The following is a 17834-nucleotide window of genomic DNA, read 5'->3' as shown; positions in this document are numbered from 1 at the left end:
GATTGCAGGTTTAATTCTTGCCTCTGGCTATAGGACCCTTGGGCAAGGTACTTTAAAATTACTTTCAGTTTTCCTTACCCACCTGTATAAATGGGTAAATAATTGTAAACAGCATAACTTTGTAAGTTGTTTTGGAGAAAAGCATCAGGTAAATAATTTTTTCCTTCAATTACCTTATTTACTGCAGCTACTGTAAAATTTACACCAAAGCTTATCTTGACCCTTCATTAATGGATTCAAAGATATGTGCATTGCTTTCCCTCTTTTGATTGGTAATTTTCAAGACACAGTAGAAGTGTGGTATTTATTTACACCATACAAAACACACACAATGTCTACAACTGCTTGTTCCAAGCAGGGTCACAGCAAACCAGAGCCTAACCCAGCAACATAGGGCTCAGGGCTGAGGGGACACACCCCGAACAGGACACCAGTCTGCCACAGGGACTCCAAACAGGACTCGAACCACAGACCAGGCCCCGGCCAAGCCCACTGTGCCGCTACATCCCCCCCATATAAAACATTTGGAATGAATTACAACAGCTGTTCCCACACCGCTTACTTACAGGGCCTGCAGACGTCTGTTCCAGACACAATTCCCGGTCAAAGTAAAACCTGACTTTGAATTGACTTCAGTTGTTTTGCCTTCTCACCAGCCAGCAAAGCAAAAGATGCAGTATAACTGCCACTATATATATATACACATATTTTTCCACTTTTTATTATTCCACAATCCTCTATCTTGTCTTGATGTGACAAAACAGTTCAAGCAAAGAGCACCTAGTCAGAAAAGCAGAGGCCAAGGTATGATCCATTTTAATTTCATATTTTATAATCATGACAGCACAGACAAAAAACAATAAGCCGATGGCGTACAGTGGCCGAGATCCCCAGCAGACCACCGCCACGGCTCCTGCACAACTCGAGCCCCGTCCGGTGGTTGTGCATCATCAGTTCACAGGCTGCTTATGGGCACCATTATGGTTCCTCATCCTTGGGATGCTGTGACTCCTCCTGCTCCTGCTCCTGCTCTTGCGCCTGCCGCTTCAACCTGTTTAAGTAACGCTGCTTCCTGGGCTTTATGAAGTTCACCACCGACACGGGGATGCGCACTGCATCGATTCCGTTCACCTGGGAAAATGAGAATTCACGAGAAGGACGGTACTGAAAGTGTTGCTTGATGCTGCAGGACAGCAGGGAAGTAGATGTACAGGAAAACGGATTCAAACGAGGCAGTGATTAGTTCCATCGTTTAGTTCAGTGTCTGGCAGGAACAAAGGCTTCCAGATGCTTTTGGAGCTGACTGAGTGCCGCCCTCATCCTAACAGAACGCAACCAGCCACCGAAGGCAACTGTTGCTCCCTTTATAATCAGATGACCTACCTTGACCTCACACCAGTACTCCCCCAAGTCAGCGATTGGCTCATCTGGCAGCGTCAAGGCATGGGGTGGTGCAAACACTCCCAACTGGAAAACAAATAAACAAGTAATATTGTATGATGCAAAAGCACTCATACAGCACTACAAATGATAAAAAAGTACAAAAAGCACATTAAAAATGTGTAAAGCAAACACACCAAGATGACAAAGGCAAAAAAAGGTTCAGAAGCAAGCGTGAGCGTAATCTTTATTATTACTACTCTATCTTAGCTGACACCTTTATCCTAATCGGCTTACAGAACTTGACCCAATACTTGAATGATGTTCTTTTGTTGAATGTCAGACAGCCACCATGTCACAGTCCTTGTATGCGCAGACATACTTGGCCAACAGTGTTATCTTATTACTTACCGGATATTCTTACTATATCAGTTCAGGGTAAGTACTACAGCAGCAGTGGAATGCTGAGCATAAACTGTAAAATGATAAATCCAGGTCCTGCAGTACTACGCTACCTACCGCTGGTATGTTAGTACCCCTAACACCGAACAATGTCTCACCTTCAAAAGCAGCTGTCGGCACATCACCTCTTTTGTGAGCTCCCACTTGACGTTGCTTTTCATCCCCACCTCCACATGACACTTCTTCAGATACTCCACAGTCTGCAAACACATGAGTGCCCAACAGGGGGCAGTATGCACTCTGAAAGTTGCATAAAGTGCTCCTCATAAAAGTAAAAAAAAAAAAAAAAATCAAAGAAGCCAAAAACTACATATCCTCTTCCTTCAGGTGCCAGAAAACCAGCTACAATTTACTATTCTTTCTCCCTGCTTTCATTTTATTTTTGAACATGGAACATCTACGTAATGGATATTTTGGTGATAAATACAGAAAATAAATTCAAAAAAAGTCTTGGAAAAAAAGATTTATTGGATGTGACAAGGGTCAACTTGTATGTATGGACACTGTACTCACCAGCTTCCCAGTGCGCGTCTGGATCCTGTCCTCAACTCGGCCCTCACGCAGTTGCTGTGAAAGGAAGCAGGCGGTCAGTGGCTGAGCACAACACAGCTTTCCCTGGAACTCTAATCCAAACTGCTGTAACAGAACATCTCCTCACTGTGGAATTCAGAAATAAAAGAGCAACAAAGCTGTTTCACAAGTAATAGCAAACAAATCCGTGTGGGCTGTACTTAAGCTTGCAAAGTCTTACTAGAAAGCTAACCTGAGACTAACCCCGTAAGTCATAACTTCATGACGAGTTATTCTAGCCTTCACACTTCCTCGTTGCTGTTTTATTGATACATCCGTTACCAACAAACCCTTGTCCTAAAGCAGGATTGCAGTGGTCTAGAGCCCATCCTGGAAACGTGGGGCAGGATGGGACTAGAGTCCATCACAGGACTTTTACTTCAAACGGGTGCAAATCCTGCTGCAGTGAGTTTATCTGCCGTAAGCCATGAAATCAGTCAGAACTCATTATGCAAAAGGATGTAGGCAGAGGGACCACGAGATGAGGTCGAAAGCACTGACCCTGAGCTCCTCATTGAACATTTCTTTGTTCTCTGGAGAAGGGTAGACTGCGAGACCCTCCGGAAGGAGCTTGTTGCGACCTAGAGATTTCTTCACAAAGACTGTGTCGCCCCGGCCTCCCAGTTCTGGAAACAAGTACGGAAGAAGCAGATTTTGACACCGTCTTCAGCACGGCTCTGTCCTCCTCACAGACGGAGACCTCTGGCTAACGGACTTACTGGGGACCGTCTGCGTGAGGATGAGCTCCATCTTATCCATCTTTGGCGAGTGTTTCGTGTCCTCCACTAGCCGATAGACTCGGTGCCGCCGGGGGTAGAGCCTCGGAGGTCTCCCTTCCTTGGACAGCGGAACCTGCCACCATCGTTCAACCACGACGGTGTTCTGGCAGGAAAAGAGGGAAGATGAAAGGAAGACAGATCACCACGTGGTTTCATACAGACCCTTTACAGTGATACAACAATGGACCTTTTATTTAGATAAACATGACTACACTGATGGTTACAGAAAACGGCAGCAAAAGCTCTGCTTCCTTGCATCACATTAACATTTTATTAAGAAGCTCCTCGGTGATCATGTGATGTCATGTGTGTACAAACATCAACAACTAGTTCTCCCCTGACATTTCTGCATGATGGAATTTAACTATCTATGATCTGCTTAGTAAGTAAAATATAATACAATATAATCCTACAGCTGAGTGATCGCCTATGAAACAGAATGTTACCTTGGACGCCGTTTGTGAAAAGCTTTGTGCCGGAGACACCGTGATTTTACTGAACTCCCGAAGCAGACACTGAAGGGCAAAACGGCTCGGAGACAACATGCTTAACAAAGGAGGAATTTTTTATGGCACTAGTTAAAATAACCGCTTAAGTATTACAGGTTTTTATCATAAAACACAATGTTCACCTGCCATTATTTATTTAAACTAGTAGAGAACATTTTCAGGGATAACTCTGGTTAACCAACAGAGGGCACGGAAGTTGACAGGAAGCGTGGAGCGACGCTGCACAAAAAGGTCCCCACAGAGGCGACCACATCGAAGCCTGTTTCCGACATAGGCTGCGCAAAGACCCAAATAGGCGACCGTGGCGAAGCCTGATTCTTGCGTAGATCGCGAAAGCCCCAAATAGGCGGCCGTTGCGGAGCCTTTTCCCCCATTTTTCCCCATATTGAATGTTCACTTTGTATTTTTTATGTTTTGGAAAAAATGTCGCAGAAATTGAATATATTAGAATAAAAAATTTATGAACACTACATTATATGTTGAGAACCTCTAAAAGATACTGCACACGAGTGAAAATAGGATTTTTGTCATGTGGTTTACCTGCTGTTGTGAATAATTTGCTTTCTCACACATTTTCAAAACTTCAAAATATGTAAAACGAATGTTTATTTCACTTCATCAGAAGCAAAAAATGAGCAGTGGGTTGGGCCCAAGAAAACTTACACAGTTTATTCCATGAACACACATCAGCAACTTTCATTACATTTACATCCATCTTAATTCCACGTAGGTTTCATAAGAAAATATACAAAAGTACCAAGGCTTCCGGTGTACATGTGTCATTTCAGAGACTAACCACGCCACTCCGTTTTGAATGCGAGCAATTTTTGCGGTTTGTAGTGGACGACAACCCTCCCCCATGCTTGGTTTCCAGTGTTTAAAGTGGAGGCCGACAGCCGTCGTTACTTTCTCGACATCCCACATATGGCGTAAGCACGTGCCATCGACCGTGGCATCACGGTTAGTCTCTGACACCTCTTTTCACAATTTTATAAACACTGCATGAGCGGATGAGATGAACTGGCTGAAGCAGATCAACTAATATTTGGCAAACATCAACAACAGGAGGCGAGTGGCGCGGCCTGGGTTTCGCTCCGTCGTGTCGCTTCTCGTCCAAATCTCCACGAGATGCCCAGGGCAAACACAGTGACAGATATTGAGGAGCCTGATGTTTCCTCAGTGGGACCCTGCTGTAAGAGTTCTGGCACATTTTAGGCACATATAGATCGGCGAAACTCAGAAGGTCAAAGGTGGAGCGATTGACTGCGGAGATACAAAGTGATCATGAATTTCTATGGCTGGAACACATGTCCATTAAGTCGCCGGTAACACCCGTCCCAATCACCATATTCAACATCATTACAACACTACTGCACTAAATTACAAAGAAAAAGCTAAGCTTTACATATATAATAGTACCAGACCTACAGATGAGAGTCTATCCTATATTCAGCTGTACATACGTATACCGTAGTAACAAAACTGCAGCCAAAATCTGTCATACATTCAGCTCAAACCAATGTAGTGCTGTTAGTAAAGAGTTGACATTAAAAAGCAAATGAAAGTATTGAAACCTACTCCTGCCGAGAGCATAAAAGCCTTTCTGTCATCAGGCCTACACTAATGCATGTGGGAACAGCATGAGTATCTTTGCTTCTACGAGTTGAATTTATTCTCTAACAATGTAAGACCTGAAAGTCAAATGAGCAAAGCTTGTCACGCCCACCCTTTTAACTGCAAAAGGTGTTTCACATTAATACCTGTTAATGTCTAGTGTCAACTGAGATGATAAAATGTGTTGATGACCGGCACGCTTTTCACAGTGACTTCAAAATGCGTGTTTTACCTGTGTTTTTTGCCTTTAGATTTGAATGCGGCCAGAACTAAAGGAGAGCATTAGGAACTGAAGGAGACGATTGCAATGCCGTCTGATGAATGTCCACTTGGACACCATGAGCAGTTTCTCCCACAGCACTTCTTTTTGGACAGGGAATTGGCAGTCAATTCCCCTGCTGTGTCCCGAGCCCAGTCGCTCACATTACAGCGCCGGCATTTGCGCCGTGCATCTGTTTGTGCGTAGCTGGTGTATTCCATAATGTTCAGGCTTCCTGGTTTTGCAAGACAAAGTTGTTCACATGTATGTAAGCGTTTCAAACAGTATTGGTTTCACGTTTCACAACAGTCTCCCAGTATTAAATATGTAGTATATATTGTACTGTACGTTCCGGAAGGCAACTGGTATTAAAAAAACAGAACAGCCTGGAAGCCTGATGAGGATTTTCTCACTGCTAACTGAAGCCATGAAACACTGAGGGTGAAGGTGAGACTACAGGGAACACAACATGAGCGCTTCACTAATACTTTGGAGGTCTACTGTACAGCTCAGATTTCCCCAAGTACTTTTCTCGTGGATGCAGATTTATCTAATTGTGTGTATGATTGAATTCATCGTTCCGCTGGGGAAAAGAAAACGCAGAGCGGAACGCGTACGCCTTAGGTAGCCGCAACATAAGAATCTTCATCTAATGGCATTTAAAAGAAAAAAGTTAAAGCATTTTTAAAATGCCCATTTTGGTTTATATCATTTCACATACTTTTTTTCATTTGGTTCATTCAACTGTGCGGTTAAAAAGCTGAAGACAGTGTATTCATTTTGAGTGGGGCGGGGGGGTCATAAAATAAACTGCACCCAACTGTTAACCTCGTTGTAACGCTCCCCATGGTGACATGAATGCTTTGCAAACCAGGCGTGTACATTCTTCTCCTATGTTTGGTGGATCCTGGCTGCGGCCACGGATGCCTAGATGAGGCAGAAGGTAGAGGCCGCAAGGAAGAGGGAAGCGCCGAGGGTGTAGCCGACAGCGGCCGCAGCAGGTCCGCCGTTGAAGATCACGCGGTAGGAGACCAACTCCACCTTGTGGTTATCCTCCAAACCCATGCAGCGGAAGATGCCCTCTGTGAGGGGCAACAGCGGGGTGGGCAGCAGCACACAGGACGGCCCAATGATGGAGCACGGGTAGTGCTTTGCGCAGTTGTCCTTTTCCCAGTGGTACTTGGCGTGGAAGGAGTACACGGGACAGGGCAGCAGGACGGGTGTTTCTTCCTCCACCACCACCTCTTTTGGGGAGGTGCTGTGTGCTCTCAGGTCTGTCGGGGAAGCCAGAGTTACAGCTTTTCTGTTACTGGCCCATTGGCTGAGCCACAGGTATCAGAGCTCTGCGACAGAACGCTTATTTGTCTCGTATTTTCACTGTTCAAAGAACCCTATGTGGTAAAGTATAATAATCCATTTAGCGTCTAATCTGTAACTGAATGAAACCAACTGGATTGTCTCCTTGTATTAAACCTTGCAAAAGGCCCCAGAACAAGAACAACTGCTGATCTTTTGTTTCGGGGTTTCTCCTCGACATCTCAGTACGATTATGGGGTGACGGTAAAATAGAACCAGCAATTACATTTATTCATTTAGCTGTTGTTTTTCTCCAAAGCAACTTACTATGTTAAGGTTACAGTTACTACAAGTATTTACCCATTTAGACAGCTGGGTAGTTTTGGGTAAGTACCTTGCTCAAGGGTACTACAGGAGGTGGGATTCAAACCTGTGGGTCCAGAAACAGTAGCTCTTACCACTACACTATCAGCTGTCTCGCTATTAGTGAGTGGTGTAGCTGTCCTGGCTGCAGGGGCACTGACCTGCAAATCCACCCGTGGACCTGTCGCACTCGGAGCCATTCGACTGGTCCAGGCTCTGGACGATGACCCTGCACGTCCGAAGAAGGACACCGAGCGAAGCAACGTCAAAATACATGAGTGAAGGTACTAACGCCGTGACAACCGCGGTTTGCCTCTCTGGGTCTGAGTGAAACCCAGCGGTCACTTCAGCTCTAATACTGCAATGGGGCCCAACATCAATGCAAGAAGAGAGAGGGAGAGAGAGCAGCATCTGGCTTGGCACAGACGTCATGGTCGTGTCTTCCAAGAATATATCTGGCATTATGGATGGTTTACAGATAGATGACAAATTTGGTGACTCAGTTTTAACACCCCGGCAGATTACGTACCTCGTGCTAATGTTATATCCCTCGGGAACAGCCACGCACTTCCTCTTGACAACATCCCACCCGCAGTAGGGGTCGCGCGAGAGGACGCATCCCCGGCAACTGTCTCCGTAGCGACCGCAGTCGGCTAACGGCATGCGCTGGACTTCCGCTGGCGTGCTCACGTACAGGTACCCCTGGCGACCAGAGGAGGGAACATGGTGGACTGGCTTCGTGGAACACGGCTCGGCTGGCATTTCACTACAGTTTACCACAGCCAGGAGAGTCCAGGGGATGGAGGAGACAAACAGATCGTGTATGGCACAAAGCAGAGAACAGGGCTCAAGGCCACCTCCCTTACGCGATCGGTGGCTTAACCCCTTAGTGCCCAGCATCCTGTTTATGGGGCAGTGTCTTTAGATGGATGTATATGACCTTGGTGATACAAACACCTGCGAACGTTAAGCAGACTTGTTGGTCCGCTCCAGGAATCAGTATCTGTCTTCACCGTGACTCTCTCAGCTTCTTTTTCATCTATTTTGATGCATTTTTTTAATATGATGGCAGTTCTATTATCAGTATTTGCATCCTGTAAATTGGGCGCTGGGTCCTGAAACTGTTTTTTTCTACCGTTGCGTCTACTGTGAATATTTTTTTTTCGGATTCCTTTCAGGAAAATATAAGTTGACATACAATATTCAAAACCACCAAAGAAATTGTGGAGCGTCTACATTCAGAACTACTGGAGAAGAATATAGTTGCAATAAAGTTGTACCTAAGTAAAACTAAGTAAAAAAGTAAAATTACTTTCACCCTAGTTGTTTTCATTACTTTTGTCAAAAAAATCCTGTCTGAATTCCCTGAGTGCCATATAGAAGTGTCATATTCTCTCAAACTTCAGTTTCCACTGAAATACTCCTACTATATATCTAATAAAAGCACAAATGAGTCATATATAAATATAATTTAAAAAAAAAGAACAATTTGGGTGTTGATATTTTAAGGCTTGACTTAATATTTTGAGCGTCATACTACCCTCCGGGAGTCAATGGTCATAGCGGTGATCGGGCCCTCGGACTGGAACAGAGAGTACTGCGAGATGATGAAGGCCTCCTCGGAAGTGTGCAGGACCTTGAGGACTTGCCCGTTTTCTGAAGAGCGAGCAGAAGAAGGAGAGCAGCGCTGTTGCTGGACCAAAACCTCCAACAGGATTGAAATGCAAACACAGTGAAACCTTCGCTATGGAATCAGTCTTTACCAAAACCACAGTCCCTCAAAACTACGCTCTAAGTGTGACTGATTTATGCTCCTCTCAGGGGCCAGATGAATTCAGGTCACAGGATGGTTGAACCAGTACGGCGTCCTCTGCTGCACGGCAGGACTGCCTTCTGGCTTCTCCCTCTGGGGCTCCCACCTGTTCCCAGGTAGACCACACTGTAGTGCTCCTCGTTGACAGCCAGCACCATGTCAGCAGCGATCTTGGTGAAGCGACGTTGCGTGGGCAGGTCCAAGGGTGCCAAGTCCACAGGCTTGATCACGTCCTCGATCTCGGGGTGGTCCCGTATCACTGCCAGTGCCCTGGCGCCCAGAGATGATGTCACGTTCTTGAAGACGCACTGGTGGAGACAGACACTTGCACTGAGATGACTGGGGGACGGGGTTTTACCCGCCTTTACACTGTAACTCTAATCGTAATTCTACTGAGATTCAGCACATAAGCATCATCAGTACGTCTGCTGTATCCATGGCAACGAGGAGTCAAATGAGTGTGTTCTGTGTGTCCCGGAAATCCAGCGCTTCGGGGACTTTTGATTACCATGCCTGGCCGATGTCCCGGCAGCGATCCTCGGTACCCCTTGAGTCTGGAGGTGGTGAAGGCCTGGTTGATGTCCTCCACGGAATAGGCGCACACCACGGTGGTATCCCTGTGTGGGAGACAGACACGGCAGCTCCGCGACGGGGACACACCTCTGACTGCAGTAACGAGGACGTCCGAAGCGAGACTGATCTCTCAAGCTCATGTATGGTGTAAATGCTCATGCACCGTGACTTTACGATCGTGCCCAGATAAGCCTTTACACAGCCGCTAAGCGAAAGTGAAAGTCACTTCCGAATTCTGGGAATAATATTTCAAACACCTGTCTAATTATGGATATATAGAGATTTTTTACACTGATTTTTCACACGGCCCACTACAGTTCAAGCTGGAGTTCTTAAAACATCAGAGAAACACAGCAGCAGCCCTCACCCCAGATGGATCTGTGAGATGGAAGCTGATGTATCATCAGTCGGTGTATTGGCCGTGTGCTGTGAGCCCTGCCCCCCCCACTCACCAGGCGTTGGCAAAGAGCCCATACACCACTCCGGCCCTCTTCTCCTGGTCGGTGAGCACAAAGGCCTGCTTCAGGCTGTTGAACTGCTTCTGTGTTTTATCGAACCCGCACATCATGCGCGCCTTCAGGAAGGTGGTCCAGGCTCCCTCCAGGGTGCCTTTGATGCCCCCCTCATCCACCTGCATCGAGAGCGAGCCCACGTTAATACCCTCGTTGACAGGCTGCGCTGCACACGCCGCGGTTCAACCTCCTCCCGCCCATGTCCTTGATGTGCTGCCGTAGTTTTGGCGTTTGCAGAGTGTCGAGACGCGGCGGCACATTACCAGGCAGAGCCGTCCGACGCGGGCTCTGTACGGCTGCTCGTCCACCCCGGCCGTCCTGTTGACCTCGCTGAAGAAGAAGTAGATCTCCTCCTTATGCTGCCGGGAATCTGGAATCACCGCTGCTCCGGCAAACTGGGCGTCTGCAGGACGATGGAGAGGAGGTCAAGCCGGTCTGATGGGAGCACCAAGGGGTTTCGTTGGCCACGCCCCCTCCAACCCCTAACCCACAGCATCGCAGGCTCGGGAGAAGGATCCGTGGAGGGACTCGTTCACTCACTCTGCAACCATTTGTTTTCGGTCTTCGCGAGCCGGTGGGGGCCAAAGGTGCGGCGAATGAAACCGGGATGATTCCCTTCGGCTGAGACAGCAGAGTACAGGTCCCCATCTGGAAGAAAAGGAATCTCACTGGGCAGCGGTGTCTACAGGAGACACATCCGTTACATTTCCATTCCTGTTCATTCCTTTAGCAGAGTCTTCTCTCCAAGGCAACGTACGACTCGGCAAGGGAGTCCAAACCCTCCGTTTACCCAGGAACATAGTGGTTAGGGCTGTTGCCTTTAGCCCCAAAGGTTGCAGATTTGAATCTCACCCCTGCCTGTAGTACCCTTGAACGAGGTACTTAGCCTAAATTACTCCAGTATAAATTACCTGGGTGTATAAATGGGTAAATAACTGTAGGCAGATTAATATTATAAATTGCTTAGGAGAAAAGTGTCAGATTAATGTAATATCACTGGATGGTGGTGTCTCTACACGCGAAGATCACGCTTCTTTCTGTGGTGTATAAGCCTGAGATGTTCACCACTTTTCTGGAGTCCTGTGAATTTCCTCAGTGCATGCAGTAACACTGCTTGGCTGAATTAAATACCTAATTAGATTAATAAATTAGTCATTGCTCAGCAGAACCTTTTTTCCAGATTTTTCTTCCACGTCGGATAGTAGTTATTTATGATTTATTCACGGTGTGGATGAGCAGAGGAGGCCACTTGGTCACCTTCTTACCTGCTGCCAGGTTGACCGACGTCTGAGAGGGGAAGGGGGGGCTCATGTCTGATGCTGAAATCACCTGCCCGTTGACCACGGGGTCAGTCAACTCTGTTCCGTTCACCTGGGGAAAGCGAAGCGAGCTGCTTCCACAGCCATCTTCACACACCTTCTCATCTGCACTAAGCTGTTCTGGTCCCATTTCCCGTCTCTGGCGGCCCCGCTTGTTCACCTCATCTTATCGCAGGAGAACAGAACACTTACCAGCAGCCAACATCTCGGTGCACCGGCGTTTGTTCCGCAAACCAAAACGTGGTCGTCCACTTTCTCGATGACGGTGATGAAGTTGTCGCATTCCTGCCGGACAGCAAACAAAGGTGGGACACGTCCAGAGTCAAGGATCTCTCCGCGACTTTAGCGTAGCCGCCGTCTTCCGGCGGAGCTGCAGCGAAACCGAGCGTCTCTGCGCTCATCCGCAGGGACTAAACCACGGTCACGGTCATGCAGCTAACGTTACGGTCACGTCGGGCACCTCAGACGTACCGCGCCGCACTTGCGTGGGAGAACGGGCGCTCGGGCATGCAGAGCGCCGGACCGCTAGGGATGAGTATGACTGCAAAAGCCTGGGGAGAACATCAGGACATCATGCAGGTTAACTGGAAGAAGAGAAGCGTGCGCGAGTACAGGATGGATGAGACGTAGGAGGTCAGAGCAGCGAGACGGTCACGTGACGGCATGTCTGGTTCTGCCAGCTGGATGACATGGACAAGCGCGTCCTCGCGGACGGGTGCAGTGAAGTGTGGGTTCCACCAGGAACACCTGATCCCACCTGCGGCTGGAAGAGTCTGGAGAGACACGTTTCCCTCGCCTTCTTGTCAGACAAAATCGGGATCTGGATAAAAAAAATGAACTCTTTAACAAAAGGTCATCAACACAAGTCTGATCCCCCCTCCTTACATGTGAAAGGTCAGCCTGAGCTGAACTGATCTGATTTACATATTCCATATGGAGATGCGATTTATCACCACGGTCCTGAGCAGAAGCCCCTTCCATGGATATGTGGCCGACTGCAGTGTCTGACTTTCTTCCTCGAGAAAATGTTTCGCTTCATCTGCATCGTGCAGAAATGTGTGAGTTTTGGAAGATCTGGTCACGCTTTTGGACCTTCTCAGATGGTAGTAGATGAGGGCTTCTGATCAACACTGTACCCAACTCACACACACACACGTTGGCTGAAGCCACTTGTCCCAAGAGGGGTTGCAGCAAACCAGAGCCTAACCCGGCAACACAGGGCGTTAGGCCGGAGGGGGAGGGGACACACCCAGGACGGGATGCCAGTCCATCACAAGGCACCCCAAGCGGGACTCGAACCCCAGACCTGCCAGAGGGCAGGACCTGGTCAAACCCGCTGCACCACAGCACCCCCCCCCCCCACCCAACTGCGCCCCATTAATTCAATATACAGTATATTTGTCTTTTCCTGGCGTTTTGCTGCTGTCTCCACGATCTTGTCGCCCACTTCTGTTCTGATTTGCTGTTACTCGAAGAAAGACCACTTCTGCACAGCGCACCCTGGTACGGTCTCTCTTCTGGGTTCCTTACCTCTCCCACGGGAGCCGAGGCGGCGCTCACACTGACCTGCGCGTGTTGGACCCCCTTGTCCTCGGTGAACCTGAGCAGGTACAGCGCTGCCTGCCCCCCCACGTAGATGACGCCGTCTCCTCCCAGCTGCTTCACGGTGGTGTACAGCTCAGGCTTGGCGAACTGAAACCCGCCGGGCTCTGGGGGACAGGGACACAGCGCAGACCTTTCACACACCCCCGATGGTACGAGCGCGACGAATGTGTGTTTACAAGGTGTCTGCCACGGGCGTGTGAGCTTTCAGCAGGACGGTGTTCTCACTCGGAGCGGCGAGGGCGCAGGGACACCGGCACACACTTCAGCGGATTGAAACGAACGCAAGACTTTTGGGAAGTGACAGATACAGTATGCGCTCGGTGGGAGTGCGCGGCGCTGGTGTACACTTTGTTCTGGCACACACACACCGTCGCTTCCCACGGTCCTAAAAATGGCCCAAACGGCGTGAGCGGAGAACCGGAGAGCCTTGGAAACCACCATCGCCTTTAAATGCGCAACAGCTGTGAGACGTAACCATGGTTTCCGGACGAAGACCCTCCTGTTGAATGACAGATCATATATCAACCTCCATCTCTCCATCTGCACACTGTTTTACTCCACTCCTGTGTGCACTGTTTTACTCCATGTTTCTACCTGTACACTATTTCACTCCATGTCTCCATCTGTACACTGTTTTACTCCATCTTTCCATCCATACACTGTTTCACTCCATCTTTCCATCCATACACTGTTTCACTCCATCTCTCCATCTGTACACTGTTTTACTCCATCTTTCCATCCATACACTGTTTCACTCCATCTCTCCATCTGTACACTGTTTTACTCCATCTTTCCATCCATACACTGTTTCACTCCATCTCTCCATCTGTACACTGTTTTACTCTATCCCTCCTTCTGTACACTGTTTTACTCCATGTCTCCACCTGTACACTGTTTCACTCCATCTCTCCATCTGTACACTGTTTTACTCTATCCCTCCTTCTGTACACTGTTTTACACCATGTCTCCACCTGTACACAGTTTTACTCCATCTTTCCATCCGTACACTGTTTTACTCTATCCCTCCTTCTGTACACTGTTTCACTCCATCTCTCCATCTGTACACTGTTTTACTCCATCTTTCCATCCATACACTGTTTCACTCCATCTCTCCATCTGTACACTGTTTTACTCTATCCCTCCTTCTGTACACTGTTTCACTCCATCTCTCCATCTGTACATTGTTTCACTCCATCTGTACACTGTTTTACTCCATCTTTCCATCCATACAGTTTCACTCCATCTCTTCATCTGTACACTGTTTTACTCCATGTCTCCACCTGTACACTGTTTCACTCCACCTGTACACTGTTTCACTCCATCTCTCCATCTTACACTGTTTTACTCCATGTCTCCATCTGTCCACCGTTTTACTCCATCTCTCCATCTATACACACTGTTTTACTCCACTCCATGATGATCCACCCCAAGCACCGCAGTCCTACTGCTGCTGTTTTATTTGAACATAATAAAATCCACGCAAAACAAATCGATATAAAATTAAAACACATTTTTTTCTCCCAATAGACAGCAGTAAAAAACGACACCGGGGAGAAGGAATATATTATTATTTTGCCACTGTTACAACCTGAACCTGGCATGTTTCATAGTGTGATTTTTTTTTAATCATCGTGACAGTCACAGTGGGGATGGTCAGCAACGAACCGCAGGGAGGGACTGAATAAACAGTTCGACAAAAAAGAGAATAACTACAAGGTAATAACGCAAACAAAAAGAATATTATATTAATAAACAAACAAACAAACTGGGATCAAAGCGACGGAGCGGGAGCAGCACAAATTAGAGGAGAAACATATTTCCTGCGGAGCATCTTTCTCAGGAAGGATTTTCAGTTAAGAAAGAAAAAAAGTGAAATGAATGCGAGGTAAGAAGCAGGGTGATTTCGCTCGAGCGAAGCCGTGGTGCGGAAACGCGGTAAAACGCGGCTGGAAACGGAGGAAAATCAACAGGCAACCGCGGAGTGACGCCGGAGGCGAAAACAAGAGAGTTTCTGCGCGCGCGCCCGTGTGCGCGTGTGTGTGTTTATATATATATATATATACGTAACATATATATACATATTTTACTGTATAAATTATATATGAAGAAAATGAGCGAAAAGAGCGCTCGCATCACTCGAGAATGTTCTCCGCCGGTAACGGCGATGGGAGGGAATGCAAATGCCGGTCACCGGGAGAAAAGAGGAGCGGAGCGGAGACTCGAAATGTCACCACCGAGTGAGTGACTGCGGCTCTTGTTCCGCGCGGGAAAAGAAGGAGGAGAAAGAGCAGAAGCGGGAGGAAAAGGAGGAAAAGGCGCAGCATCAGCCCGAGCCTCGCGCCCGAGGAGGAACAGGTGGATCCACAGGTATCGATCCGGAGGCAGAGCGAGCGCGAGCGATCAGGGCCAGTGATGATGATGATGATGATGATGATGAACTCGTCTCGTCGCGAGTCATCATCATCGCGCTCCTCGTTGGAAGCCCTACCTTGGAGGGTGAATCGGAGCCTCGGTCCTTCACCCGCGAAGGCGAGGAGGAAGAGCGAGGAAAGGACCAAGTACTTCATCGCTTGCTTTCGTTCGTTGTGTCCGATTTGTGCCGTGTGGTGGTGTGTGTGCGCGGTGGAGCCGAGGAGCCCTTCCTGTGAAGGTGCGCGCGCGCGCGTGTGTGTGTGTGTGTGTGTGTGTGTGTGTGTGTGTGTGTGTGTCCTCCGAGCGATGAAAACGATGACGGTGGTCGTGATGATGATCACAGTGATGAGTGCGGATATTTTAGGGTTGATGGTCCCGGTCGGACTTCATCCCTTCCATGTGAAGAGGAGGGCTTTGCTGACACACACACACACACACACACACACACACACACGCGGGGGGGGGGGGTCGGTGAAGACGGCCCGCGGAGAGCAGCGCAAAAAGAGTCCGATTAATTTAATTTTCTTTCATTTCATTTCATTTAATTTCATTTGTTACAAATTAAACGCCATCGGTGACAAGCGCGGCGCGCCAGAGAATTATACGGGTTTCTTAAGAAAGAAGAAGAAAAAAATACACCCTATGAAATACGTGTCCAAGTCGCGTCCTTTCAATAATTGTGGAAATACGAGATTTTGTGCGTTAAGCGCGACACTTCTCTCTCGCTGCAGGCGGGCGGTTGCTCTGAAAAACAGATGATGAAAATGACCTCTAGGTGTCGCCAGAAACATTCGGCTCGCCTCCCATCGGCGAGACGCAGGCTAGCAAACAGCCTTATTAATAATCATAAAGCAGCCCATCTCTAATAGCCTCTAAACAGGCAGAACGCAGACGAGCACGCCTCGCTTTTGCATAGATCTTTGCCATATTATTTCAGATGAAAATAAGCGAGGAGGCTCGCTGAAGCGATGCATTTGATAATTAGGGAAATTGAGAATTAAGGCTGTCAGCCCAGATAGGATCCGTTTCACTCCACTACATTGATCTGTTAGGCTGGCTCTTGAAAGCCTCCAGATTTGTCACCCCTCATGGGGCCTGTCGATATCAGCCTGTCCCAATTATGACCATGATGAGGATGATAACAAATTTCCATTATGCTTCGTTGCTTCCCTTCCGCTGGATGTTCAATTAAGTCTTTACATGCTCTTCTGTCCTGAATGGGGAGAATGTGGAATTCATTTGCACTGAATTATTTCAACAGTATTCAACATATTCTTTTAAATTTATTTTCCTGGGTGAGGTTATTGAGTTACCCCCCCAGAACATCGATGATAGGAGACAGGTGTCTGGAGGGCAATACACCAGTCTGTGGAGGCGTTGGTCAAATACTTTATAGTACACAGTGCACAATGAGATACAAGTAAGCCCCTTTAAATATAAATATAATATAAAAATCATATAAAGTCTGTATAATCCCTCCACATTATGAATCTATCTTATAACCAGCAGCCAGAATATTATTCAATAATTAGAATAAAGAAGGAAAAGCACGAGCCATGTCTTGTAATTTTCTCTGTATTAAATGCATGTTGTTTTCAATCGTATCGTTTTGTATTCCTGAGAACTGAGGCATCAAAGACCAACCAAAAACTAGCCAAAAAACAAATTCATCCATGTATTGTCCCACCCCTGGCCTGACCTAAATATCTCAGGCTCTTTGCTGCCCATGTCCTGTATAAATGAGCATTCTGTGTTTGTCCTGTCAAACACAGTATTATTCCTGTATTTTTCTTACAGAACACATACAGTAATATCAGCAGTAGCGCCACTGTGGCTGTTATCAAGAGGTCACCCAGGCTACAGAGAAATGAAAAAGGGGTGGGCGTATGGAAGCAAATAACCAGAATGTAGAAACCAGTCTCTCCAGCTGAATAACACAAAGCTTGTGTGTCGACGGTATGCAAGGTGCAACAAAGGTAGAGACTGAATCAGATTTCCAAAGCACATGGGTCTGAGCAAATCATAACATTATCCCTCCAACATGAAGCAATGAGGTGTAAGACTTCACATGCAGGTTAAAAATGGCGTAGCCATATGCTGAACGTTGCATGGGTCAGTTTCTGTTTGGTATATGACGGGCTCTAGACCTGTTTCTGTCTGGGACACTGCGATTTGGGCAGTTACATTCGGTAAATAGCCTAATATCTATTGATACCATGCTCCAGACAGCATCGTATAAGGGATTAAAAAATCAAATGGCCTTAAATTCCCGGCTATACGAGCGATTATAATTTTTCCGTGCTGCTGAAGGCGGCGGAAACGCGCTCACCGTGGATTCACGTGTCTTCGATCTGGTGGACCAAGAAAG

At 47.4% G+C, this 17834-nt stretch overlaps 2 protein-coding genes across 2 annotated transcripts in view; both read right to left on the bottom strand.

Annotated features, from left to right (window-relative positions):
• Positions 1–798: 798 nt before the first annotated feature.
• Positions 799–3924, bottom strand: mrpl9 (mitochondrial ribosomal protein L9). The gene is made up of 7 exons (XM_018745619.2): positions 3638–3924; positions 3132–3294; positions 2914–3038; positions 2356–2409; positions 1941–2042; positions 1384–1467; positions 799–1131 (listed from the first exon to the last, which is right to left on the bottom strand). The coding sequence occupies exons 1-7, from the start codon at positions 3734–3736 to the stop codon at positions 979–981; spliced, it is 780 nt and encodes a 259-aa protein (XP_018601135.2). The 5' UTR covers positions 3737–3924; the 3' UTR covers positions 799–978.
• A 984-nt stretch (positions 3925–4908) lies between these two features.
• Positions 4909–17834, bottom strand: part of LOC108930401 (uncharacterized) — a 32541-nt gene continuing 19615 nt past the window's right edge. Inside the window, exons 3-15 of the mRNA XM_018745616.2 lie at positions 13016–13158; positions 12207–12269; positions 11642–11734; positions 11396–11501; positions 10671–10778; positions 10394–10533; positions 10071–10249; positions 9554–9662; positions 9152–9353; positions 8773–8888; positions 7762–7934; positions 7394–7461; positions 4909–6847 (exon numbers count right to left, since the gene is read on the bottom strand). Of these exons, the coding sequence (XP_018601132.1) occupies positions 6501–6847; positions 7394–7461; positions 7762–7934; positions 8773–8888; positions 9152–9353; positions 9554–9662; positions 10071–10249; positions 10394–10533; positions 10671–10778; positions 11396–11501; positions 11642–11734; positions 12207–12269; positions 13016–13158 (1847 nt within the window). The 3' untranslated portion in view covers positions 4909–6500. The remainder of the gene's footprint in view (positions 6848–7393; positions 7462–7761; positions 7935–8772; positions 8889–9151; positions 9354–9553; positions 9663–10070; positions 10250–10393; positions 10534–10670; positions 10779–11395; positions 11502–11641; positions 11735–12206; positions 12270–13015; positions 13159–17834) is intronic.

Source organism: Scleropages formosus, chromosome 23, assembly GCF_900964775.1.
Source record: "Scleropages formosus chromosome 23, fSclFor1.1, whole genome shotgun sequence".
Lineage (NCBI taxonomy): Eukaryota > Metazoa > Chordata > Actinopteri > Osteoglossiformes > Osteoglossidae > Scleropages > Scleropages formosus.
Note: the sequence above shows the minus strand (reverse complement) of the source record. Positions and strands in the feature narration are given on the sequence as shown.